General features: G+C 46.8%; 1 protein-coding gene across 2 annotated transcripts in view; it reads right to left on the bottom strand.

Annotated features, from left to right (window-relative positions):
- Aco1 (aconitase 1) overlaps positions 1–23,706 on the bottom strand; it is a 56,358-nt gene that overhangs the window by 3,306 nt on the left and 29,346 nt on the right. For both annotated transcript variants that reach the window (XM_052176239.1, XM_052176238.1), the window contains 15 exons: positions 21,936–22,005; positions 21,638–21,821; positions 20,315–20,454; positions 18,002–18,173; positions 16,912–17,012; positions 15,748–15,864; positions 14,507–14,666; positions 12,922–13,057; positions 12,156–12,240; positions 10,586–10,742; positions 9,059–9,183; positions 6,805–6,909; positions 6,011–6,153; positions 4,411–4,558; positions 951–1,073 (listed from right to left, as the gene is read on the bottom strand). In XM_052176239.1, coding sequence (XP_052032199.1) covers positions 951–1,073; positions 4,411–4,558; positions 6,011–6,153; positions 6,805–6,909; positions 9,059–9,183; positions 10,586–10,742; positions 12,156–12,240; positions 12,922–13,057; positions 14,507–14,666; positions 15,748–15,864; positions 16,912–17,012; positions 18,002–18,173; positions 20,315–20,454; positions 21,638–21,821; positions 21,936–22,005 — 1,966 coding nt within the window. The remainder of the gene's footprint in view (positions 1–950; positions 1,074–4,410; positions 4,559–6,010; positions 6,154–6,804; positions 6,910–9,058; positions 9,184–10,585; positions 10,743–12,155; positions 12,241–12,921; positions 13,058–14,506; positions 14,667–15,747; positions 15,865–16,911; positions 17,013–18,001; positions 18,174–20,314; positions 20,455–21,637; positions 21,822–21,935; positions 22,006–23,706) is intronic.

The raw sequence follows: 23,706 nt of genomic DNA, 5'->3' as shown, positions 1-23,706 counted from the left end.
GAGCACCCACCCTTGCTTCACCCGGCTCCTCACTGCTCCCTTACAGTTCACCCCTTACACTCACCGAGGACTATAATCTTAACACATTCGGGGGCTCCGAGCTCTGAGACTACGTGTTGAACGTGGTCCAGGAATGGAGTCGGTGAGGAGAATTATGAGTGCTTATGAGAAAAGTCCAAGAAACAACACAAGGGTCTCCTGACCTCAACTTCTTCAGAACAGGGAATTGCTCTTGGAATGTGTCTCTGTGTTGTCCTCCCAAGTGTAGCGGATAGGGGTGAGTTGATTTTGGATCACTCATTATTGCTTGCTGTTATTATTCTATTAATTCTATTAAATTATTATTCTATAATTCTACTAAATGTTTATATTATCCTTTATATACTTCTATGAAAAACATGTTTTTGCCACGTGCATCTTGTCCTTGTGATTGTATACAGCTTGAACTCATGAGAGCTTTACTTATGTGACCGGTCTTAATGCTCACAGTATAAATTGTCTGAGGTACTGAATAAAATTGGCAATTCATGAGACTTTAGTCAGCCTCATTTATGGGCTCTATTCTCCCAGGCCCTCTAGAGCTGTGACAATTATGAAAGCCATGCGATTTACACACACACACACACACACACACACACACACACACACACACACACACAAACAATAGCTGCATATACATCTCTGAATGTGTCAGCCTGACAGGTTTTCCTCCAAAGTTATCAACAGATACCTGCAGAGCGAATGCTGCCAGTCCCGAGCTGATCTACCTGAGCCAGTTCTCCTAGTGACTGTTGCTCTTTGGGTGGAAGAGGTCTAGATCAGCAGAGAAGCAGGCTGGGTGGATATCACAATCTGCTTTTTCATAGTGTCTTGGGAACAAAGCACCCTCCTGGCCCCGGCTCCCGTTCTGAGTGGCCCCACCAGGAAGCATCGTCTCCATACATACATACCAGCAGGAAAGGGCCTTTGGCCGCCCAGTCTCGGGAGCTGCCGGAACCGTATTCTTTGCCAGCCAGAACAATCAGGGGAAGTCCAGCCTGCTGGTACCGCTCAGCAGCATCGAACACATCGAGCTGAGAAGAGGAAAGGAAGGTGTTATAGATGACAAAAGGCAAGAGTGGGCCACAGACCCAGAGGACTAAACCATTTGCAATGAAAAGAAAAAAAAACCCATGAAGCCCAGGTTTTGGTCCAGTACTAGAGGCCCAGCAATGGTCAGTTCTGAAAGGTAGCGAAATGCAAGATGGTATAGAAAAGACAACACAAAGCCCACTAGTTTCCATCTAGGGGCCTAGGGGCTGTAGTTACAAGCTCCAGGAACAGACCAAAACATCCAGGGACAAGGTCATAAAACCTCCACCCAAAGAACAGCCTGGGGAATAACTGTAAAAATGGGAACTATCTTATCTCAGGACAGGCCATCTGGCCTGGGCAGCCCTACCTCAGCCTGTGGTTAAACGTTCATGACAAAGGAAAGCAAACCACTGACCACCTGTGACCCCCCAGCACATGCCAAGGAAATTTTAGATTGCCTGATCCTTCTAGAGAGTTCCCCCAGTCCCCTATAAGAAGACCTGGGTACCTTAATCTGAGGTCACCATGTCAAAACATGGTTGACCCCTGCATGCTGGATGTTTCTGCAGAATAAAGGTTCTATCTTCGTATACTACCTGAGTCTGGGGTCTTCCTTCACTGATTTTTCGGACCCTTATAGTATGTTTATAAACCATATATCAAATGCAAAGTCTTCTTGTCCCTCTACGTGCAGGCCACGGCAGAGGCAGGAGACGCATGCTTGGAGGCCTGACGCAACAGCTCGAGAAGAGTCAGCTAATTTAATAAGTAAGAAACATCTTCCACAAACAAATTTGCTTCTCACAGGATATATTCTGTTGGCTTGAGAATTCCCCAGATATCTGATGACATCACTGGTGATTGGGAATTTAAAAATTATGTATATAGCTAAGTGGATCAGGAAGTAAAGCCCCTTAAAAAGGAGTCAATTGAAAGGGGCTCAAGGCAAGCCTTGGGTTAAATCCTAAAATAGGCCTTTGCACAAGTCAAAATCCTGGTGGATGGCTGGGGCTGTGCTTAATTTCATTTGTTATCACCTAAACCTTGAGTTGGACAGACCTCACGAATACAGAAATGCTATACAACCTGTTAAGGTTTGGTCTGTTGCTATGTATTGTTAATGCTAAATTCTGTACCCAAAGGTCTCGGCCCATCAGTGAATTCTCATATTTATGGTTACAAGCTTTTGCTATGCAAACCTTGTTCCTTAATTTAAAACTACTGGTTAAAGAAAATTGGCTATAGTCCATTACTTGAGGGATTAGAGGTAGGTGGGCTTTAAGTTACCTGGTTGGGGTTAGAGAAGCAAGAGGAGGAGGAAGAAGAGGAGAGGAGAAAGCCTCCACAATGGGAGAGGACCATGAGCATGGCCAGGAGGAACAGCAAGTGTCTGAGCACATCACTGGGGAGGAGCCAGGCCAGGCCCACAGTTAGCAAAGTAGATTCGGGGTTATCCCCAGTAACTGCCAAAGTCCAATAAAATAACCATAGTCCCAGTCTCATTCTTTGTAAGTTAGTGGGATAAGCTTAAACTGGTTCTACTGCAACAATAGGTTTTCTCTGCACAAGAAAGCAGCAGGATCAGAAGGAAACTACCTACCTGCCTCATCCCAGAGATTACTAGCCTTGTGAATTAACAGCATGGAAGTCTGTGCCTTAAAAAGTGCTTTTTGAGAATGCAGCTCAGAATCCCACGGGGAAGCAGCTTATGTTACCTGCAGGCTGGCCTTCCTTCCAGAATTTCTATTTTTCCTAGTTTCAAACCCTGTGACTTGACAAGGTCTTTGCAATCATGTGTCTATTGCTCAGTGGAGCTTTTCTAAACAGATTCCTTGAGTTATTCTCTCTCTCTCTCTCTCTCTCTCTCTCTCTCTCTCTCAAGATTAATTTGTGTGTGTGTGTGTGTGTGTATGTGTGTCTAAATGTACATATACAACCTACACAGGGTGCCTGTGGCATCCAGGAGAGGTGCCAGGCCCCCTGGAATGCAGGGCTGTGAGCATCCTGATGTGGGTGCTGGGGACAGACCTCTAGAGCAGCACTGGGTGATCCTGACTGCAGAGCCATCTCTCCTCCGCCCATTTGTCTATAGAACTTGCACTAAATCACATGTTGTGCTGTGTGAGTTCAGTCCCTTTTCATGATCTCTCTCCCTTTGTCACTCCTATATACTCCCAGAAATTTTCCAAAGAGATCAGCCTTGCTTTTGAATCTTTTAATGTGTTCTTTCTTTTTCCATAATGTACAAGGATCTTGGCTTCTGACTGCTAGTGCTACAAAAATTCTGTGGAGATGATTTTAAGTTTTCTACTTTTTGCAGTGCCCCCGTGTCCTGTTCTCTTCTCACCCCACCAGCCTGCTACACTGATCAACCCTACAGCACATTAGGGTTGATGTGCTGGTTAATTTTACATCAACTCAACACCAGGCTAGAGTCTTTTCTGAGTTGTTGGGGAACTGTAATCAGAGTATATTGTATGAAAAAAAATATTTTCAGTAAAAGAAAAGTAGAAATAAAAAGAAGAGGAGGAAGAGGAGGAGGAGGAAGAGGAGGAAGAGGAGGAGGAGGAGGAGGAGGTGGCGGTGGCGGCAGCAGCAGCAGCAGCAGCAGCAGCAGCAGCAGCAGCTGGCCATCTTCAAGGAGGGCAGGCAGTTTTCAGACAGTTACAGAACAGTCCTTGGGGCCCACAGATGTAGTGCCATCCTGGATCTTACAGGCCATCCCATATTGTCTTAAGTCTCAAAGCCACTTAAGGCTGGTGTTATTTCTAGGTCACAAATTTATCAAAAGGCCTACAGAGGTAAATAACCGTGATGGGATCTCACCTCCAGTGGCTCTGAGTCCAGGTTTTCCCACCTCATATACCCACATCTACAAATAAACAACTCCACAATACACACCAACTTCAAAAGGCTCCTTCAGGTCTGAGCAAACCTCAAAGGGCCTCCAGGCCCTTCCTTCTGCTGTGGATGCAATGGCTTAGAACAAATACCAGTGGAGACAGGAGAGCCCTTCTCGATAAATATGCTAAATAATCTGGAATTTAGTTTTCAAGTACTTTAAACACAGATGAAATTTTACTCAGAGACTTTTTTTAAGCTCAACTTCCAGGGAATGGGACTTAGGTGAACCCTTGGGTCCATCCATTAATCTCAACATGAGATTGTTATCTCTCCCATGATATAGGAAAGAACAGGACAAGTATGGACTCCTAGTAAGAGGAACCATAGGAAGTCAGGCAGGCTGTGGCTGTGCAGATAAGAAAGAACACCGTAAAGATCAGGCATCAGAGCCTGACAGACGCTGGTTTCCGAAGCCAGGTTTCTGACACTCACGGTTTCTCCTGAAGGAAGATGGACAGTCTGAGGTGCCTGCTTGTTCAGAAACTTGTTTAGCAAGCGAATGTTGGCAAACGTCCCCCGTGCCATGATGGCGTCGTTACCCCGGCGGGAGCCGTAGGAGTTGAACTCTCGTGGCGTTAGGCTAATAACGGAAGGTGGGACAGAACGTGAGTGAACAGTAAACTTACATACAGACCAAAAAAAAAAAAAATCCATAAACCCAGGCATGTCACTGAGTCGGCCAGGCACTGCTTTGCCTGCAGGTTGCTCTCAAAGCCTTAACTGGGGCCCAGGCAGGCAGAGGGAAGCAGCTCGGGAATCAATACGCCCCAGGAGCGGCTCAAGAGTCTTTCATATTGGATCTCCTCTTAACTCAGCAGGAAGCTCACACAGCTACACAGAAGGGAAAACTGAATTAAAAGCAATAGGGAGGCCAGTAAGCTAGATCAGAGAACAGAGGGTAATATATATTCACTACAAGTGGGCCTGAATTTGCCCCTGAGTAATCTGGGCCTGACAGCCACAGCCAGGCCAGAGATCCTGACCTTACACCTGAGAACCGATGATGGGAACTTTGTGACACCAAGGACAGCATATCTCCGCCAACACAGCTGCCAGATTACTGGCCTGTGTCTGACATCCTGGGGGTCAGTGCTAACATGGTTTAATTGTTACGACACTATCTGGAAGTTAGGGGAGCTTCTGTTGGGTTTCAGGAGCAGGCAAGCATGCCTCAGAACCTCTGAAATCCTATCCCAAATGTTGTGGGTTTGTGTATTGCAGGGAAGGGGACATTATACTCGATCGTAATCGCTGCTCTAAAGAACTCCAATGACAAGAGAAATCTCCCCTTACCCTGGGATAAAAGTGTCCTGCTAGGGCTAGAGAGATGGTTCAGCTGTTAAGAGAACTGACTGCTCTTCCAAAGGTCCTGAGTTCGATTTCCAGCAACCACATGGTGGCTCACAACCATCTGTAATGGAATCTGATGCCCTCTCTGGTGTGTCTGAAGACAGCTACAGTGCACCTACATATAATAATAAATATATCTTTTAAAAAATGTGTTCTGCTTCTTGAATTCACTCTGAGCCCTCTCTCCAAGGGAACTGATTCAGAAGGGAGGAACAGAAATCAGGAAATTTTTTACTCCTCATGGAAACTAGCCTAGGGAGCCCCTAAACTCCTTATCTGTACTGAGCTGACAGAATGATGCTGGTATGGCTACCGGCTGTCTGAGGGATGACGTGCCGGGTGAGCTGTACTCTGGAGAGAGTCCTGTAAGCACTGCCAACAGGACAAGCAATGAATTCCAGGTTATATCACTGCTGGGTCTCCAGCAGGCTCTGCCGAGGCTTCACGCTTAAGAAGGGTGAGCCCACGGCATCCACTTCCCTGGGAAGCTGTCCCTCCTGGTCATTTGTGACTCAACAGCTTTCTATGGTGCCAACAAGGGAAACCAACTCATTTTCAAGCACTAGTGCTTAGCAAAGAAAGAGAACGCTCTGATCTCAAAGTCACCACAGGAAGATAGACATGCTGGTTTCATGGTATTTCCTCCCTCTGCCTTCAGCCCTTCCTGCTCACCCACACTCACCCTCTGTTTGTCAAGTAGCGAGCCGCAGGGCTGTTTCTTGCAATATTCCCAGCTGGAGAGATATGGTCCGTTGTGACTGAATCTCCTAAGTTTAGTAGCACATAGGCATCCACTATAGACTTGGGTGGCTGGAGATCTAAAGTCTATTGAAGAATGCACAAATCAGCATTTGCCCAGGTTCCCAGACAGGTCACCAGCTGGGCTCAACACCGAGTGGTCAAGCCAGACTGGGAGTTCTACATCAGTGCATGGATAATCTTCAATTACTGGTACATAGTGACGGTGTTCACAATTAAAAGTGAGGTAAACTGAAAAGGTTCGCTTCTGAACCTGGGACAGGAGGTGACATATTGGCACCAGCCCTCCAAGGCAATAGGGATGCAGCTGCAAGGACATTTTCTGCTTCTCTATAATTCTTCAGATGCCAAGGACAACGGGGAGGCTGACATGTGGTACACAGACACACAGGCAAGCACAACAGTCATACGCTTTAAAAAAGAACGTTAGGCCAGTGAGATGGCTCGAGGTAAAGGTTCTTGCCAACACCAACCCCGAGGACCTGAGTCTGATCCCGGAACCCACCGTGCACTGAGAGAACCGACTCCGTAAGCGTCTTCTGACCTCCACGTGTCATGGCACATTACACATATGCACCCGTGCTCACATACAAGCATCACACAGACACAGACACAGACACAGACACACACACACACACACACACGCACGCACACGCACATGCACACACACACACACACACACAAACATATATCTATAAATATAATATAAATCCATACCAAGCCTTCAAAGAATGGCGGTGACTTAATGTACGTAGATTTGGGATTCCATGTGTACAGCTTCTCTGACGGGGCTGCTAGGGCATTCCAGCTTTTGTTTACAGTCTGAAAAAAAATAAATAAAGGGGCTGGAGAGATGGCTCAGCAGCTAAGAGCACTGACTGCTCTTCTGAAGGTCCTGAGTTCAAATCCCAGCAACCACATGGTGGCTCACAACCATCTGTAATGAGATTTGATGCCCTCTTCTGGGGTGTCTGAAGACAGCTACAGCGTGTTTACATATAATAAATAGATAAATAAATAAATAAATAAATAAATCTTTAAAAAAATTAAATAAAGGGGGGAAAGAATCAATCATATTCTAGTCCAGGAAAATTTTGATAGGTTAAATTAAAACTTTCAAAAGAGTTCTTCTAAAATTCACTTTGATTCTAAATAGATACACAAAGTGGTTCCTTTGTCTTGCTGAGTGACAGTTGTGCCCTGGTAGAAAGGCCCTTTGCTGTCCCCCGGAACTCACAGGCAGGTGACCGCTCCTGTGAAGACGCTGGCTACTCCTCATTTCTCTGATGGTAACTGTCTACCATGAGGAAACAGAAGCCATGGTGGCCGTGCTGAGAGAAGCTGCCAGCTGAGAGCTACGGCGGGACTGGGGACCTCAATCCATAGCCCAGGGGGTCCTCAGTAGCCGTGTCAGCCCTGATGGGTGACTTCTGCTCAGAGCTTGGGAGGGCTGAGGCCCCCACTGGCTCGGCACCCACAGGCACAAAACATTTTTCTTTTACTTTGCTAAGTATTACCTGTTTTTATTTCCAATATATGTGTCTATATTTTCTTCTCGTAATGGATTTCATATATGTGTGTGCAATGTTCTGGAGTGCATCCCCCATTACCCTCTTGTCCCCTAATTCTTACTACTGTCATTCCCTTCTTCTCACCCCCCTCGCGCACGGTCACGTCTTTTTCTTCTGACCTGCTCAGTTTAATTAGCATTGCTTGTGTGAGCGTGGGCTGGGTGACTTGCAGGAGCCTGGATATCTTCTCAGCAGCTACACTACTGAAGAAAATGACTCCTAGCCGGGCGGTGGTGGCACACGCCTGTAATCCCCGCACTCTGGGAGGCAGAGGCAGGTGGATTTCTGAGTTCGAGGCCAGCCTGGTCTACAGAGTGAGTTCCAGGACACCCAGGGCTACACAGAGAAACCCTGTCTCGAAAAAACCAAATCCAAAAAAACCAAAAAAAAAAAAAAAAAAAAGAAAAAAGAAAAAAAAAGAAAATGACTCCTCTTCTCCAAACCACCGCTCATCCGGGAGGGAGGGGCCTCGTGAGTCCCACCCCCATCCATGACGAACCAACAGATAATGAATATACATTCTTCAAACATTGGGCTTCCAGGTTACACGGACACTAGACAGCAAATGACAGCCACTGCATATCTAAGTTGGCTTGAATTGCCTTCAGAGATCCTTCACTTGACCTTCAATGGCTGACAAAGTCCCCCTGACACTTTCCCAGAGAGCAGCCTGTGGCTGTGGGAACAGTGAGAGGACCCCACGCCCACCGCTCTGCCCTACAATCTCGCTCTCCTTTCCAACCATCTCCCCGGCCAGAAGACCTTGGCCACCAGGGATGAGCACTACCAAGGTTCTTTTCCCACTCACTTTCTCCTGTTTTATTTCCTTAGTCACTTAATTTTTACTTTGAGACAGGGTCTCCCTATGAACACCCAGGCTGTCGTGGGACTCACTATGGAGACCACGCCAGTCTCCAATGCATGGTATCTCTCAGAGATACACTCGCCTCTGCCTTCTGGGTGCTGTGCTGGGATCAAAGGCATGAGTCACCACGCCCGGCTTTTCTTTTAAAATGTACAACTCCCCCCCCCCCCATTTCAATGAGTTGGAACATTCTGATTTTTTTTTTTAACATTTAAATGATTTCTAGAGAGGCACATTCAATCAATTAACTCCACTCCAGTGACAAAATATAGTGACCATCATGGTCCTCAACACAGGGACACGCCAGGATGTCTGAAAGAGTGGAGCTACAGCACACCCAAAGATGGCCACTGAGGCCTGTGCCATCTCTTGCGCCGATCTGTGCATCATGGGCGAAGGATAACCAAGAACACTCGCTGGTCAAAGGAAGAAAGAAATGTTTCTCTCTATCGCTTATGTCCTGTTAGCCTCGATGCCTGCAAAGACAACATAAATAAAGGCTTCCTGGTGTGCGCGTGCGCCATGTGAGTCTCACCTCTATTTTCTGATAGACCTCCTTGAACATCCCGGGGATGACGTACTGCCGCTCCACCGCCTGGATCTCATCCCGAGTGGGCCAGATGTCCTTCAGAAACACTTGCTGGCCCTGTGCATTCACGCCTGGGGAAGACATGTCGCTGATGAGAAAATCTCTAACACCCACTTTCATTATCGCACAGCTACGTCTGTTCTGTGCAAACATGAGCCAGTGAAGACGGAATCTCTCCCTCTGGAAGAAAATCTCTGATCACATTTCCATCAAGCCTTTAATACATAACCTGGTAGCACATGCTCTCTTATTTACAGACACATTTATATAGATTCTGAATTTGTTAATTCAATCCACTGTAGACTGAAAACAGAAAGCATGCCTGCACTGAACCTGTATATCCCCCTCATTATTCCCTACACCACACTAGGGAATAATGTGGGAACACTGACATTGTCATAGGTGTCATGGGTGGCTCAGAGGCGGCCTGTGCCTAATAGGAAATGCTTTGTCAGTTGCTGTTAGGCACCTGAGTTCTGGCAGACTTCAGTATCCCCAGAGGTTCCTGACCAGTCTCTATGGACACAGAGGAAGGCTCTACAATATTGCTCTTAACTGGGGACTCAGTGCCAACAACAGCACACTCATGGCTGAAGGACGCCTGTGTCAGAAGGAAGCCCGTGTTAGCACATCACCGGCTTCTTGTGTGTGGAGGACTAGACGCCAGTTCAGGACTGTGCTCCAGGCTAAAGTGAAAGCTACGGCGCTGACCATGAACAGCACATTTGTCTACAGACTGAGGAGAGGAGACAAGAGGGCAGGGTGGTGCTGCCTGGCCGTGGCACACTGAAGACATGTACCGGGTGACACAGCTTTCCCCCAGCTCACGTCTCCATGGCAGCACTGAGAACACCGATTTAGGATCAGATATATCTTAGCGAGTGGGGATAATTGAAAAATGTAGAAAAAGCCACTGACGGTCAACTGCAGCTAGAGTTCCATTTCCTAAAAGTCAATCTAAGAGATGCCGGCCACGCTGAATCGCCTCTGGCTGGAGTAAGGACACAGGGAGCCCAGGGCAAAGCAGCACTTGGGACTGTGGGATTCTGAAACACCTGCAGTGTGCTCGCTCGTACAGGCTGCACAGCAGCGGGAAGCCTGCCTCAGGAGGCCAGGAGGCAAAGCCAGGGACTGCTGAAGAGTCTGAACGGCAAACCGCTAATACGTCTGGACTAGATCCCTTCTTGCCACCTACCACTCCCCTCAGGCCTTCCTTCTACTCAGGTCTACTCTCCTCAGGTTTTCCTTCTTCCTTCGTCTTTTGGCTGTACCCTGGAGAACTCTCTGCCTCATCTCTAGAGTCTTTGTGTTTAAAGAAGGTCTCACTGTGCAGCCCTGTGTGGCTTGGAACTCACTCACTTTTAGAGATCTGCCTGCTTCTGCTTTCTGAGTCCTAGGATTGAAGCCACATGCCAGCACACCCCGCAAAGCAGCAACGGTCTGTAGAGACAGTCACAAACCCCAAAGTCTTACCCAAAGGCTCTTTCTCGAAGTCAATCCTGACGGTGCCTGCAATTGCATACGCTATTACTAGTGGGGGAGATGCCAAGTAGTTGGCCCGTGTGTTAGGATGGACTCGGCCTTCAAAATTCCTGTTGCCAGACAGTACTCCAACAGCTACGAGGTCTCCCTGTGTGAGGCAAGGGAACCATCAGTTCACAGGAAGGCACTGCCTAGGCTTCTGACAGGTCAGTTTTCACATCATGTGGACAAAGACGTCAGCCGCCCTTCCCTCAGGTCTCCTGCTACAGGGAGGAGGGCACGAAGCAGCATTCCGAGGGGAATGCTCCAGGTCAAATGCAGGGAGCAGTGGTCAGTCATTTCTGTTCTTGAGAAAATACCAGACGGGTCGGCACATGACATAATTTTTGCTGCAGGAGTCTATGATGAGGAGAGACTACGAAGAAAGGCCAAAGGGTGACATCTCAGGGAAGCCACAGTGACGGGTCCGACAGTGCTTTTCAGGGCCGAAGACCTGTGAGGCCAGAAGCCGAACCAACCGAGGTAGCTCATATATGGGAATAGGGATGATTTGGAACCAAGTTCCAGATGAGCGGCAACAAATAATGTTAGAGCCCCTAGTTGTCAAAAGCAGCATGGTCTGAGCCCTCGCTCATGTGCCAGGCACTGTCCTAAGCACATCATTTTTAAAGATTTATTTATTTTTATTATATCTAAGTACACTGTCGCTGTCTTCAGACACTCCAGAAGAGGGCGTCAGATCTCAATACAGATGGTTGTGAGCCACCATGTGGTTGCTGGGAATTGAACTCAGGACCTCTGGAAGAGCAGCCAGTGCTCTTAACCACTGAGCCATCTCTCCAGTCTGCACTTCATATTTATCATCATCATTTTCAGTGTGGGGACCCTCAAGACACCCCAAGACCAAGTTCTCAGCACAAAGAACAGTTAATTGCCCCAGAGGATCATAGGGCGGGGCAGAAGAGACAAAGACAGGAGAGAGAGGGTGAGGGTCGGGGGAGGAATACTTGTTGGGCTGGGGGTGAGGACGCACGACAAAGGACCACCTCTGGATAGAGAGGAGAGAGATTGTGATGCACAGGGAAATGGCAGTTTTTAAAGGTAAGGGGGAAACCCCGTGTTAGGATGAGGTGTTTAATTTTGATTGGTCATGATTAGGGCAGGCAAAGGGGTATTTGATTGTTGGACTTTAATACTTTGATAGCTAGACCTTGGCAGTCAGTCTCAGGAAGAGGAAGTGGCCAAATATGGAAGAGATGGTTTTTAACAAGGCAGCTGGAATTGGGGAGGGACAAGGCCTTGCCCTCCCTTCAAGACCCCCCCCCTTCAGCATTCCCTAAAACAGGTGCTACACCGTCTCCAGTTTACAATTGTGGAAACCATGGCACGCACCAGCTAACGTAGCTGCCCCATGTCACACAGCTAGTGATGTCTCCTTGTTAATCTTACTTCTAAAGCATATTCTTGACCACATCCCAATCCCACGGAGCGCCTTAACACTTTGAGAATTTGTTACATGCTATATGAACTCAGCCTGCGTTCTGCAGACATCCGTAATTACCTGAGTGATGGCCTCCACCACAGGTTCGGGCAGGGGCCCGCTGTTGCCGATGCAGGTCATGCAGCCGTAGCCCACCACGTCAAACCTGGGCATCAGAGCACAGGAAATGTCCACTCAGTGGGCCCCTCTGCTGGAAAACTCCCGGAGGCCACAGGTCATGAAGGAATGACGGTGGAGTGAGTTTAGGACAGGATGCTACTGACATTTTAAAACTTGTGACACAGGAGTTGATTTGGAATATTTAAAAGCTGAAACCAGATGTGCCATTTGATGTCCCCATCTCCTATTACTGTGCATTCGTTCCCCAAACCTTTTGAATTTTATAAAACACATGGGGAAAACAGAACACAATAAGGAGAAACTGTTTTGGCACCTAATTTAGCACCTAATTTGTCTCAAGGACTAGAACGACTGCAGCCTTGTAAGTAATTATGTCCATGTCAAAATGCAGACAATGGCACAGCCACTGCCAATCAGCCCGTGGTTCATCTCAGTCCAAATGAGGAACAGCGCCCTCTTCTGGGGAAAAGAGGGAATGCCACACGGAAGCCCAGGGCTCCCTCTTGTTTGTTTGTTGAACTGGCATAACCATCCGTTGGGCCCCATGCAGTTGGAATGCTAGGGTTTTATCACATTTTACCTGCGGTAAAATGCTATGAAAGTACATAGCACCCGATAAGCTCAAAACTGCTACACGCAGACACAGACCCCGGAGAACTACCACATAAAGCTAAGACATGACCAAAGCAAACACCCTCTTCCTCACCCTAACTGGGACAGGTAAGGCATGACTCCACTCTCCCGGAGGTAGTAGGTGACCACTCCACTTCCCGGAGACAGGCTGGTTTTGACGTAGGGCTTCACATTCAGTCCCGCCTCTACAGCTTTCTTTGCTAACAGTCCTGTGAAATGGTGAACAGAGGCACAGCATGGGTGGTTGGCTGTTTATATGTTAGGAACACATTAGGAAAAAGCCTGTTTTTTATTTTTTCCAGTTACATTTCTTGACTGGCAGATCAAAAGTTCACCTCCCAGAGACAGCTGATGCATGCAGCAGGCCCAAATGAGTCACGGAACTGAAGAGGGAGGAGGGCTCTTGCTCCTTCTAATAAATACAAATCACAGCCTGGCATGGATGGGGGCAGGCATCTTTACTCCCAGCCTAGGAGGCAGACCCTCTGTGAGGTTAGACCAGCCTGCGTGTTCTCAAAAACAAAATCAATCAACTGAACAAATAAAAGAAACCCAAGTCATTTAGGAATATATATATATATATTGGCTTTTGGGGTTTGGTTTTCTCGAGACAGGGTTTCTCTGTGTAGCCCTGGCTGTCCTGGAACTCCCTCTATAGACCAGGTTGGCCTCGAACTCAGAAATCTGCCTGCCTCTGCAGGGATTAAAGGTGTGAGCCATCACTGCCCGGCAATTTAGGAATATTTTATAAAATGAGTTTTTAAAGTTTGGAGGGAAAATTATCTAATATTATCTGTTTGGATTTAGATGAAAATTGTTAACTGGGAGGGCCTTTTCTGAGATTCATAAATTGTGTACTGAATGATAGCAGATGTAGGCAGCCTACAACAGATCTAGAACACAGATACTGTAAAGCAGAAGATCAGAGGCCCCGGGCCCCTGCTGTGACGGGATAGCCTGTACTCTGACTTCAGAAGAATCACAGCTGTGGGGAGGACATGAGGCAAAGAGATGAAGGAACAAGGAGGGGAGGCCAGGGGGGGAGGGGGAGGGGGGAAGGGCAACTGCGGCTGATGCCTGATCAGACTGGCTCTCAGATAAGTATGGAAAGTTCAGGTGGCAGAGATGAACTCTAAAAAGATTTCCCTTTGGCCCACTAAGAAAGAACTGTTGGTTTTGGTCTCTGGACCCAAGGGAGGCTCTTTCAAGGGTGACTAAACATCTGAACTAAGGCACTCTTCTAACCCTGAACTCCACATGAACTATTAACTGCTCCTCAGCATTGCACAACAGGCTGGGCACACGGAGTTTGATCAGCCAGTGCCCTGTGCCCCAGCCCGGCTGCAACTGCCAGTGCACCAAGACAGTGCAAAATTCACCGTCCAAGCGGGCCTTACAGGAGCCAACTCTACAACCCAACAACAGGTTCTTCTTCCATTTCCTTCTTTCTCAAGCAGACCCAGATTCTAAGTGTTAGCAGAAACCCTACTTCCTCTGCTTCCCTCTACTTATTTTCTGGGCTAAGTACAAAAGAAGGCTGTTATACACTATAAATTTCTACTTTGAATATTTTGTACCGGATGCTATTTGTTGCGTAGGAATTTTCTGGGCCAGTCGGAGTCTACCTCTCTAAGGAGGCTGGAAGCAGATGCGCTCACCTGCTCCTAACATCACGGATGGATTGCTGGTGTTCGTGCAGCTGGTGATGGCAGCGATCACCACGGAGCCGTGAGCGAGAGTGAATTCACTGTCATTATAGATGAACGTCTTGTGGTCATTGTGATGGTCTGGAGGAACTTGGAAGCCTTTAAATCCTTGCTGTGGGAAGGGAAGGTTGAAAATATTGCATGCAGTAAAAAAGAAATAGGACACACACAGTCTGAGATACAGTGAAAAATATATATGATCAAAACTTCTCATTTTGGAAAAACCTTGGTAGTAATTTTAAGTGCCAACTGTTAACAGAACAATACTTCTATGAGTAAACTTTGAAATAGCCCAGAAAATTTCAACTTCTCTTTATTCTTTTAAATATTCGCAAAGGCAGTTGTAAGTCCTGAATCTTGCTTAGCAATGAAGTTAATAACAATTGCTTTCTTCCCTCCTCTAGACTAGGAGGTCAATTTAAGTCTACACAGTTCGGAGTTAGCCCTAACTCATTCGTGTGCAGCTGAGTGGCTATGAGCTGCGACTACTGATTCTGGCCACGTGGAAACTTGGAGAAGGTGAAATTTATTAATATCACTTTCAATTACTCTGATCAGTAATATAAGGCACAGCTGAACGTCTGGTATAACTAACGCTGATGCCTTGTGGATAAAAATCCATCTCAACCTCTCATCTGGGAGACTCTCACAGAGCAGCAGACATCATGCTGTGAGCTTTGTGGGGTAGCAGAACGGTTATGATACAAATCTTATGTTCCAAGGCACAGGTCAGTAAGGGAAATCACACAGCAACAATCTAAATGAAAGAATGCGAAACCTCACCCAATGGGCTTCAGGTTAAGTGCTATGAAGTTTCAAGTGAGGGACAGATGATTTCCTGCTAGGAGATGCTTGGGGCCATGCTCCAGAGAAGGATATCTGAGCAGAACTTTGAGGATCGAACAGAACAGGATGTCAGGAGATGGAGCAGAGACATGCACACAGAGAGGCCAGAGCAAAAGTACAGAGACCTAAAGAGTGTGTGTGAATAGGGACAACAACACTACAGACAATGAGGGCTTTCACGTGAAAAGGATATGCGCATAAACAGGCTGTGTTTATAGGCAGGCCGAGGGAAATGACGTGTTTAGGATAGAGAAGAAATGCCCTTGGCACCAGGCTTCAGGAAGATCCACAGCAAGGTGTTGTGAAAGCCTGGACCCTAAGGCACAGGCAGAGTCCAGAGGCCTTACCTTGGCTCCAAGGCAGTTTTCAAAGTCCTTTTTCATGTCAGACACGGCAACTTTGTCCTGAGGTCTTTTTGGTCCACTGCAGCAAGGCACAACTGTTTTCAGATCTAACTCCACAACCTGTTCACCCAAGCCAAAGCAATTATAGACTTCATAAAGAAATAGTACAACCACACCAGAGACCTTAGGCCATCCCAACAATAAACAACCAAATAAACAGGCAGCCACGATCCAACACTAGGGAGCCAGTGTTGTAATCCTTTTACAGTGTGCAAGATTAATTTCCCAATACTAAGATGGGCACGGAGTAGCAGGGGCTGGCAGGACTCTGCAGCCTCAGACAGGGTGGACACAGGCTACCTGCTCTCTTCCACTCTCTACTGTGGAGAGTAGCTCACCCATGGCTCTCAGGCTGAGAGGGGCTTTCTACTGAGGGACGTACCCACAATCCATCTCTGCAGAAAACAGTCTGACCACTCAGTGAGTACTTTCCCCCCTCGATGATACATGAAAACTTGGACCCCCCCCCCCAAGTCTGCTTTACTTTCTAATTGTGGCTGCTGGGAAAAATATGGATTCAGTTTTTCCCCTAGAAAATAAAGCCAATCACTGGATAGGCAGAGCCACTGACATGCTCGTGCCTTCAGTTCTCTCTAGGACTGTAACAATGGTGGCCTGAACCTTTAAAAAGCTCAGCTACCTTAATAAAGTCTGCCATGCAGAAGTATCAATCAGTAGGCAGGAAGGGGCACTCAGTTCACAGAGGTCAGGTCAGCAGCCACATTAAGAAGTCACTCTGGCTGGGCGGTGGCAGCACACGCCTCTAATCCCAGCACTCTGGGAGGCAGAGGCAGGCAAATTTCTGAGTTCCAGGCCAGCCTGGTCTACATAGAGAAACCCTGTCTCGAAAATACCAAATCCAAAAAACCAAACCAAACCAAACAAACAAACAAACAAAAACAAAACAAAACAAAAAAAAGAAGTCACTCTGATATGTTTATGTCCTTAACTTTCTCAGTTTTCACCCTCTGCAACACTGTTCTGTCCCTTATAAATAACGGCACAGAAACTAATGTCCCACAGTTGGAATACCCCTGATAAAACAAAGCCCACTGCACTTGTGACTTCAGGAAGAAGGAACGTGTTGGTTGGTAGCTGCTCTCCCACCTGAGTGAAGTCTGGGTCTTGCGAGGCGTCGTTGAAATCCCGAAACATGCCCACAGCCTGAAGGTACTTCTGGATGTGCTTGACTTTGTCTTCCTCGCGACCTAAGTGGCATGGGTAGCAAACAACCACGTTACCACCTCCTGGTGAAAGGCTATGGGCGGAGAGCCCGTCTGCAGCTGTGTGCCCCCTCAGCCTCCAGGCTGCTTCTCCTGGCTCCCTTTACAGTGACAGTTCTATACCAGGAGGCTCCTCAGCCCCAGCGCACTGCCCACCCCACCCATCCATCTGCCCTCACCCTGCCGCAGATACTCTTAGCATTACGTTGCTGAAATAACTACCAAGCACCTCATACCTCTGGCTCATAAGCACATCAGTGTGCCTGGCGCTGTGCACTAAGGGCTTCAGATGAATTACTTCAAACTCGGATCCATGAAACAAGTACTATTATTATTACTATTATTGTTCTCATTTACTAATGAGGAAATGCTAGCTCAGGAAAATTATCAGGTAAATTCTCTAAGGAATACAGCTAGCACAAGGCAGAACCAAGAATCTGAATTTGCACCTAATGTCTAAGGTCTTAACCCTCAGTGCCCTATCGCCAGGAATTCAGGCTCGAACCCGCTGGTGATCTGAGTAAGCCAGCCATGGCCTTCGATTCTCCATCTGCTCCTTATTAGCCCTGGTTAAGTACACTGCTCTGATTCTAGGTTTCCTCTATTATTTAAGCAAGTAATCCATCAATCTACCCTACCAATCTATGAAGGGGGTAACCAAAAGGCACCCCAGAGACCACAGTTACCATCACTAAGATCTCTTGTGTCAATATCAAGAAGTTGATATTGCACACAGTGCAGTTTTCAACTGCACACAGCAGTTGAAAACCAGCACACACATCTGGGATCTGGGGCACCAAAGAGAGAGAGCTCTTTTTCTTGGCCATCATAGCTACGTTTCAGTCCTCCTTAAATCTGACAACACTCTGTCTCCACAGAGAGGAAGAGTAAGTCTAGCACAAGAGCACGGTATGGGCGGAGGCGGAAGGCAGGGCTGTGATTCCCAGCCTTTGTGCCCTCAGCCTGTCACTTACCTGTCTGCACCAGGTACGCGATGCTGACTTCATCAACCGGGAAGAAGGCTGCTGTCGCACCATACTCTGGGCACATGTTGGCAATCGTAGCTCGGTCAGCAATGGACAGCTGTGCCACTCCTGGCCCGAAAAACTCCACAAATTTGCCCACAACGCCAACTTGTCGGAGGTGCTGTCCAGTGGAAATAACAGGAAAGTTTGAGGCTTGGCACCATGTGTTTAAGACACAGAACTACTTCTTTGCAATTCCCTAAAAGCAACAAGGCACCTAGGACTGGATCCCAGAATGGCAAAGGGACATCACTGAGGGATGAGTGACACTGTAGTCAGGAGCACTGTACCAACGTTACCCTTTGCTTTGAGAAGGCCACTGTGGTGTGAACATTAGGGGAGCTGGGAAGAAGGGGGCGGGGACTTTACTAGTTTTCCATCAACTCTCTTGTAAATCTGAGATTGTAGCAAATTTGTTCTTATTCTTTAAAAATAAAGAAAAAAATAGCCAAAAAAAATGTGATTAACACCAGGGTAAGGTATTCTAAATCACAAACATCAGAATGAAGCACAGTATTTGGGTAAATGATTTGTTTTATGCACAGAATGCCCAGTTCTGGCTACCATACATCCCCCAGGCTGCCTATCTCCTGTCTTCCCCAGGAAGCCAGCTTCACAGGAGGCTGAGACTGCACAGAAAGCCCTTCGGTTACATGCATTCTTCCACGCTTTTGGGGTGAGCCCTGTTATTCCATTTTTGAAAAATAGCATGATAATTTGTGGTGTTCCAATAAATCTCATGCTAAAGTTTATAAAGACCAAATCAAAAAAAAAAGCAAAAAAAAAAAAAAAAAAAAAAAAAAGCACAGGGTCTATGCAAATGGCTTCTATACCATATGCTAAGAAAATAAAGTGTTTAAAATAAAGACCATGAAACTACCTTATTTCATATATAATCACAGTCTTTAAGTAAATGATTTGTTTTTAAAGACATAATGCATAATATTTGCTACCACAAATCATGTTCCATGGAAAAGTAAGTGGATGCTTTTTGTAAAGTGAATAAAGAAAAAGGGGGAGGTGGTTTCTGCAGGAGTTTAAGAAAAAGGCCTAATGCTTTCCAACTGGTAGACACATCTGTTACAATAAAGTAACTTAAAGCAAGAAAAGAAAGTATAAAATTATTCATGTAACTAAGTTGCTATTTGCATATAAAAAGATCCAGGTGGGGCCAGAGAGACAGCTCAGTGACAGAACTAAGCCCAAAGGTCGTCTGTTCTCCTTACTCCACACATGCCTTGGCCTGTCTCACACACACAGGAGAGTAAAAAAGTAACAAAACTAAAATAAAGATCCATGTGCAAAGAATTGTAGCAAAAGTGTAAAATAAATATGGGAATAATTTTCAACCTCAACACAGTGATTATGTCTGGGAAGAAGATCTGCTGAACCATAAATACATGCTAATTATAAAGACACGCTAACTCATTAAAATATTAAAATATTAAAATATAAAGATTGCTCAGAGGCAAATCTGGCAGGACTTTAAATCATATCTTTAAATCTTGGGGACAGAAGCCAGGTGTAGTGGCACACACCTTAATCCCAGCACTTGAGAGGCAGGAAGATCTCTGTGAGTCTGAGGACAGCCTGGTCTACAGAGAGTTCTAGGACAGCCAGAGATATATAGTGAGACCCTGTCTTGAAAAATACAATATCAGTGGCAGGAATATGAACATGATTTTAATTTCTGTGTACTTTAGGTCACAATTTTTAAAATTGTGATTTTAAAATTAAGGAAAAGAATAAAGATAACCATCTAAATTTAACCACAAGAATTACTTTTATTTCATTTTTATTTTAGTTTCTATTAACATATTGTATCCTAGCCTCTCTGGAGTACAGACTCCATTGTGTTTATTCCCTGTCTATCACTGGCTATCGTGTGGAAGAGGCACACACACAGACACACAGATGCACAGACGCTCAGATACACACACAGACACACACACTCATACACACAGACGCTCACACAGACACACACAGACACACACACACACAGACGCTCACACACACACACACATACACACATACACACACAGACACACACACACATACACACAGACACTCAGATACATACACACACATACACACAGACGCTCACACAGACACACACAGACACACACACACACACATACACACAGACGCTCACACACACACACATACACACATACACACACAGACACACACACACATACACACAGACGCTCAGATACACACACACACACACACACACACACACACACACACACGTATCATTACCTTGGTGATGGTGAGCACGATGTCCGTGGATGTTACCAGAGGGTGAGGCTTCCCCATCAGCTTGTAGCCAATCACCTGGGGAAGCACCATGCTGATGGGCTGACCCAGCATGACAGCTTCTGCTTCAATACCACCTACACCTGCGGTAACAGCACAGAAGAATAATGCCTTTGTAGTCCTCTGTCCCTCAGCCGCAGAGTCAAGAAACTCAGCCAGCACCAGGTTTACCTGGTAGAGAGCTGTATTTCCCTACGGAACACTCATTTTTCTCTATTCCCTCTACAAAGTGTGCCTTTCCCCAGGACTTGGGCCAAAATCTCTTCAATGCCACATGTAAAAGAGTAGATTTAGGAAGCACCATTGTTAACAAATGCCTAGGAGATTTTCACTTATACAAATGTCCTTAAACTTAATTCAGTTTATTTTTCCAAAATGAAAGTGAATCTCACTTCTAGGAACTGAAAATATAGCAGTAAATAGAGTGGACAAAGCACCTTCCTCTGGGACCATGCAAACGCAGTCGGTGAGTGCAGCGCATGCTCCTGATGACCATGCAAACACAGTCGGTGAGTGCAGCGCATGCTCCTGATGACCATGCAAACACAGTCGGTGAGTGCAGCGCATGCTCCTGATGACCATGCAAACACAGTCGGTGAGTGCAGCGCATGCTCCTGATGACCATGCAAACACAGTCGGTGAGTGCAGCGCATGCTCCTGATGACCATGCAAACACAGTCGGTGAGTGCAGCGCATGCTCCTGATGACCATGCAAACATAGCAGTGATGAAGCGAGGTGCATGCTCCAGATGACCATGCAAACACAGTCGGTGAGTGCAGCGCATGCTCCTGATGACCATGCAAACACAGTCGGTGAGTGCAGCGCATGCTCCTGATGACCATGCAAACATAGCAGTGATGGAGCGAGGTGCATGCTCCTGATGACCATGCAAACACAGTCGGTGAGTGCAGCGCATGCTCCTGATGACCATGCAAACACAGTCGGTGAGTGCAGTGCATGCTCCTGATGACCATGCAAACACAGTCGGTGAGTGCAGTGCATGCTCCTGATGACCATGCAAACACAGTCGGTGAGTGCAGCGCATGCTCCTGATGACCATGCAAACATAGCAGTGATGGAGCGAGGTGCATGCTCCTGATGACCATGCAAACACAGTCGGTGAGTGCAGTGCATGCTCCTGATGACCATGCAAACATAGCAGTGATGGAGCGAGGTGCATGCTCCAGATGACCATGCAAATGCAGCAGTGATCGAGGTGCATGCTCTAGAAGAGTGCATGTGATAGGAATGTGGGAAAGACTCACCCCATCCAAGAACTCCCAGACCGTCAATCATGGTAGTGTGAGAATCTGTGCCCACGAGGCTGTCTGGGTAGTAGCATCCATCCTGATCAAATACTACTCTTGCCAAATACTCCAGATTCACCTGGTGAATGATTCCTGAGCCAGGAGGAATAATCCTCATGTTGCAAAAGGCTTGGGAACCCCACTAGGATTGAAGGACAGGAAGAACACTGAAAAAATTTTTCCTTGGTCTGCACACCTCTCCTCATGTCCCACAAACATGGAAAACCAAACAAAGAAACTGAACTCCGGTTCATACCTTTAAAAACTCAAATCGCTCTCTATTTCTTTCAAACTCCAGGTCTTGATTCTTTTGTAAACTGTCTGCCCTGTCAGAAAGAAAAAACTAGCTGTATAAATTGCAAGGCTTCGAGTGTTACCCATCCAACCTGCCAGTGATGGATCAGTGAGACAGCAACTGCACCCGCTGGCTTGCAGGCTGGCATAATCCCTCGCTAACCCGCTGGGAAACTGAGACAAGCTACAAACGCACGTTACAAATGACCCGTTTCAAGTGATTCCTCCGAAGCCCTTAAGCACGGTGGAAAACCATTAGCTCAATTCCACTGAAATTTAAGCGCCAAGTCTGACTCTAGGGACAAACTCAAGACATATATGACAAGAGCAGCAGAGACACAATGGCAAGGCCCACCGGGCTCAGCATCTCAGTCTCCTGACTTTCAGACTGGGGTTTATGCAGATGGTTGCTCGCCACGAACAACTGTAAACCCCAGATCACAAGCAGAGGTTTATTCAAGGTCATTCAGGTAGACTAAGTCATAGTCACAACTCTGCATGTTTAGCACATAGAAGGCGCTCACAGTCTGCATATGGACTCTGAGGAAACACTAAGCAGCGAAGACCACGCATCATATAATCACTAACTACTGACATCACTAGGCAGTGAAGACCCAAGGCAAGCTCCACCACGCATCATATAACCACTAACTACTGACATCACTAGGAAACAGCTGCTTGATTCATTTTCTCATTGAATCTCCAAACTTCAAGTGAGGAGAATGGGACAGAAAGAAACTGGAGCTGCTGGGTGCTGCGCCGCTAGTCCGTGGTGAGATGGAGGCCATAAGCACCGAGGTGCCATCAACACAGCCCTCGGAAGCAGCCACGGGGGCACAGGGAAGCTGGAGGAGCTGTCAATCAGGAGGTGCCATCTGAGCCCCAGTCTGACTATTTCCCAGTCTCCACTTCACCCTCAGCCTTTCCTTTCATTTATAAATTAGCTACTGAGAAGGCAAAGGCTGCCTTTTCCCTGCTCAGTGGGCTCAGGGCCTGGCAGGAAAGAGGAGGCAACCAAGGATGAACTCTGGACATGTGACGCAGGATGTCACAGGAGTGTGCAGAAAGGGCATGAACTCAGACCAGAAAGCTTCCAGAAAGAAGGAAATGACATCAACCCAGGCCGAAAGACGAAGGGAGCCAGCCAGGGAACACCACACAGATAACCTTGGAAGAAGATGTGAACGAACGTTACCATAAAAAGGCGCCCTGGTGTTCACACTGATTGGCTGAGTAGAACCATTTGGTTGGACAGAGCTGGAATGCTGCAGACGCAGAGCTAGAACTGTCTTAGGCTCTCATTAGTTCCTTCAACAGCTTTGCATCACCCACCTCTGCTTCTGACATTCTTCTATCAAGTGAAGCCTTTGGGGTGTTTTAAGTTATTACAGAGCATCAGCTTCTACCATTCGAAAAGCTAAGCATGTCAGACATCTATGATGATCCTTATCAAACCTGCCTCTCTGGTATCCCTGCCAGTGTAGACAGCAAAGGTACCAGCTCACGAAGGTGCTTATAGAACCACTTCCACAGTGTAGCATGCCATTCAGAGGCAAGCCATGCCTATGTTCCTAGGCCACGGGAACTCACACTTGGTTCAGAATAAATATCATATTCCTTTTGAAGTTGGGAAGCTGTGTTTTACAGATAAAAGCAGCCAGCATGCATTACCTCTCAAAAACACATTTAGTGACTATACTGACCCTGTCCCCACACTGTGACATCAATATTCT

This window comes from Apodemus sylvaticus, chromosome 3 (genome assembly GCF_947179515.1).
Source record: "Apodemus sylvaticus chromosome 3, mApoSyl1.1, whole genome shotgun sequence".
Lineage (NCBI taxonomy): Eukaryota > Metazoa > Chordata > Mammalia > Rodentia > Muridae > Apodemus > Apodemus sylvaticus.
Note: the sequence above shows the minus strand (reverse complement) of the source record. Positions and strands in the feature narration are given on the sequence as shown.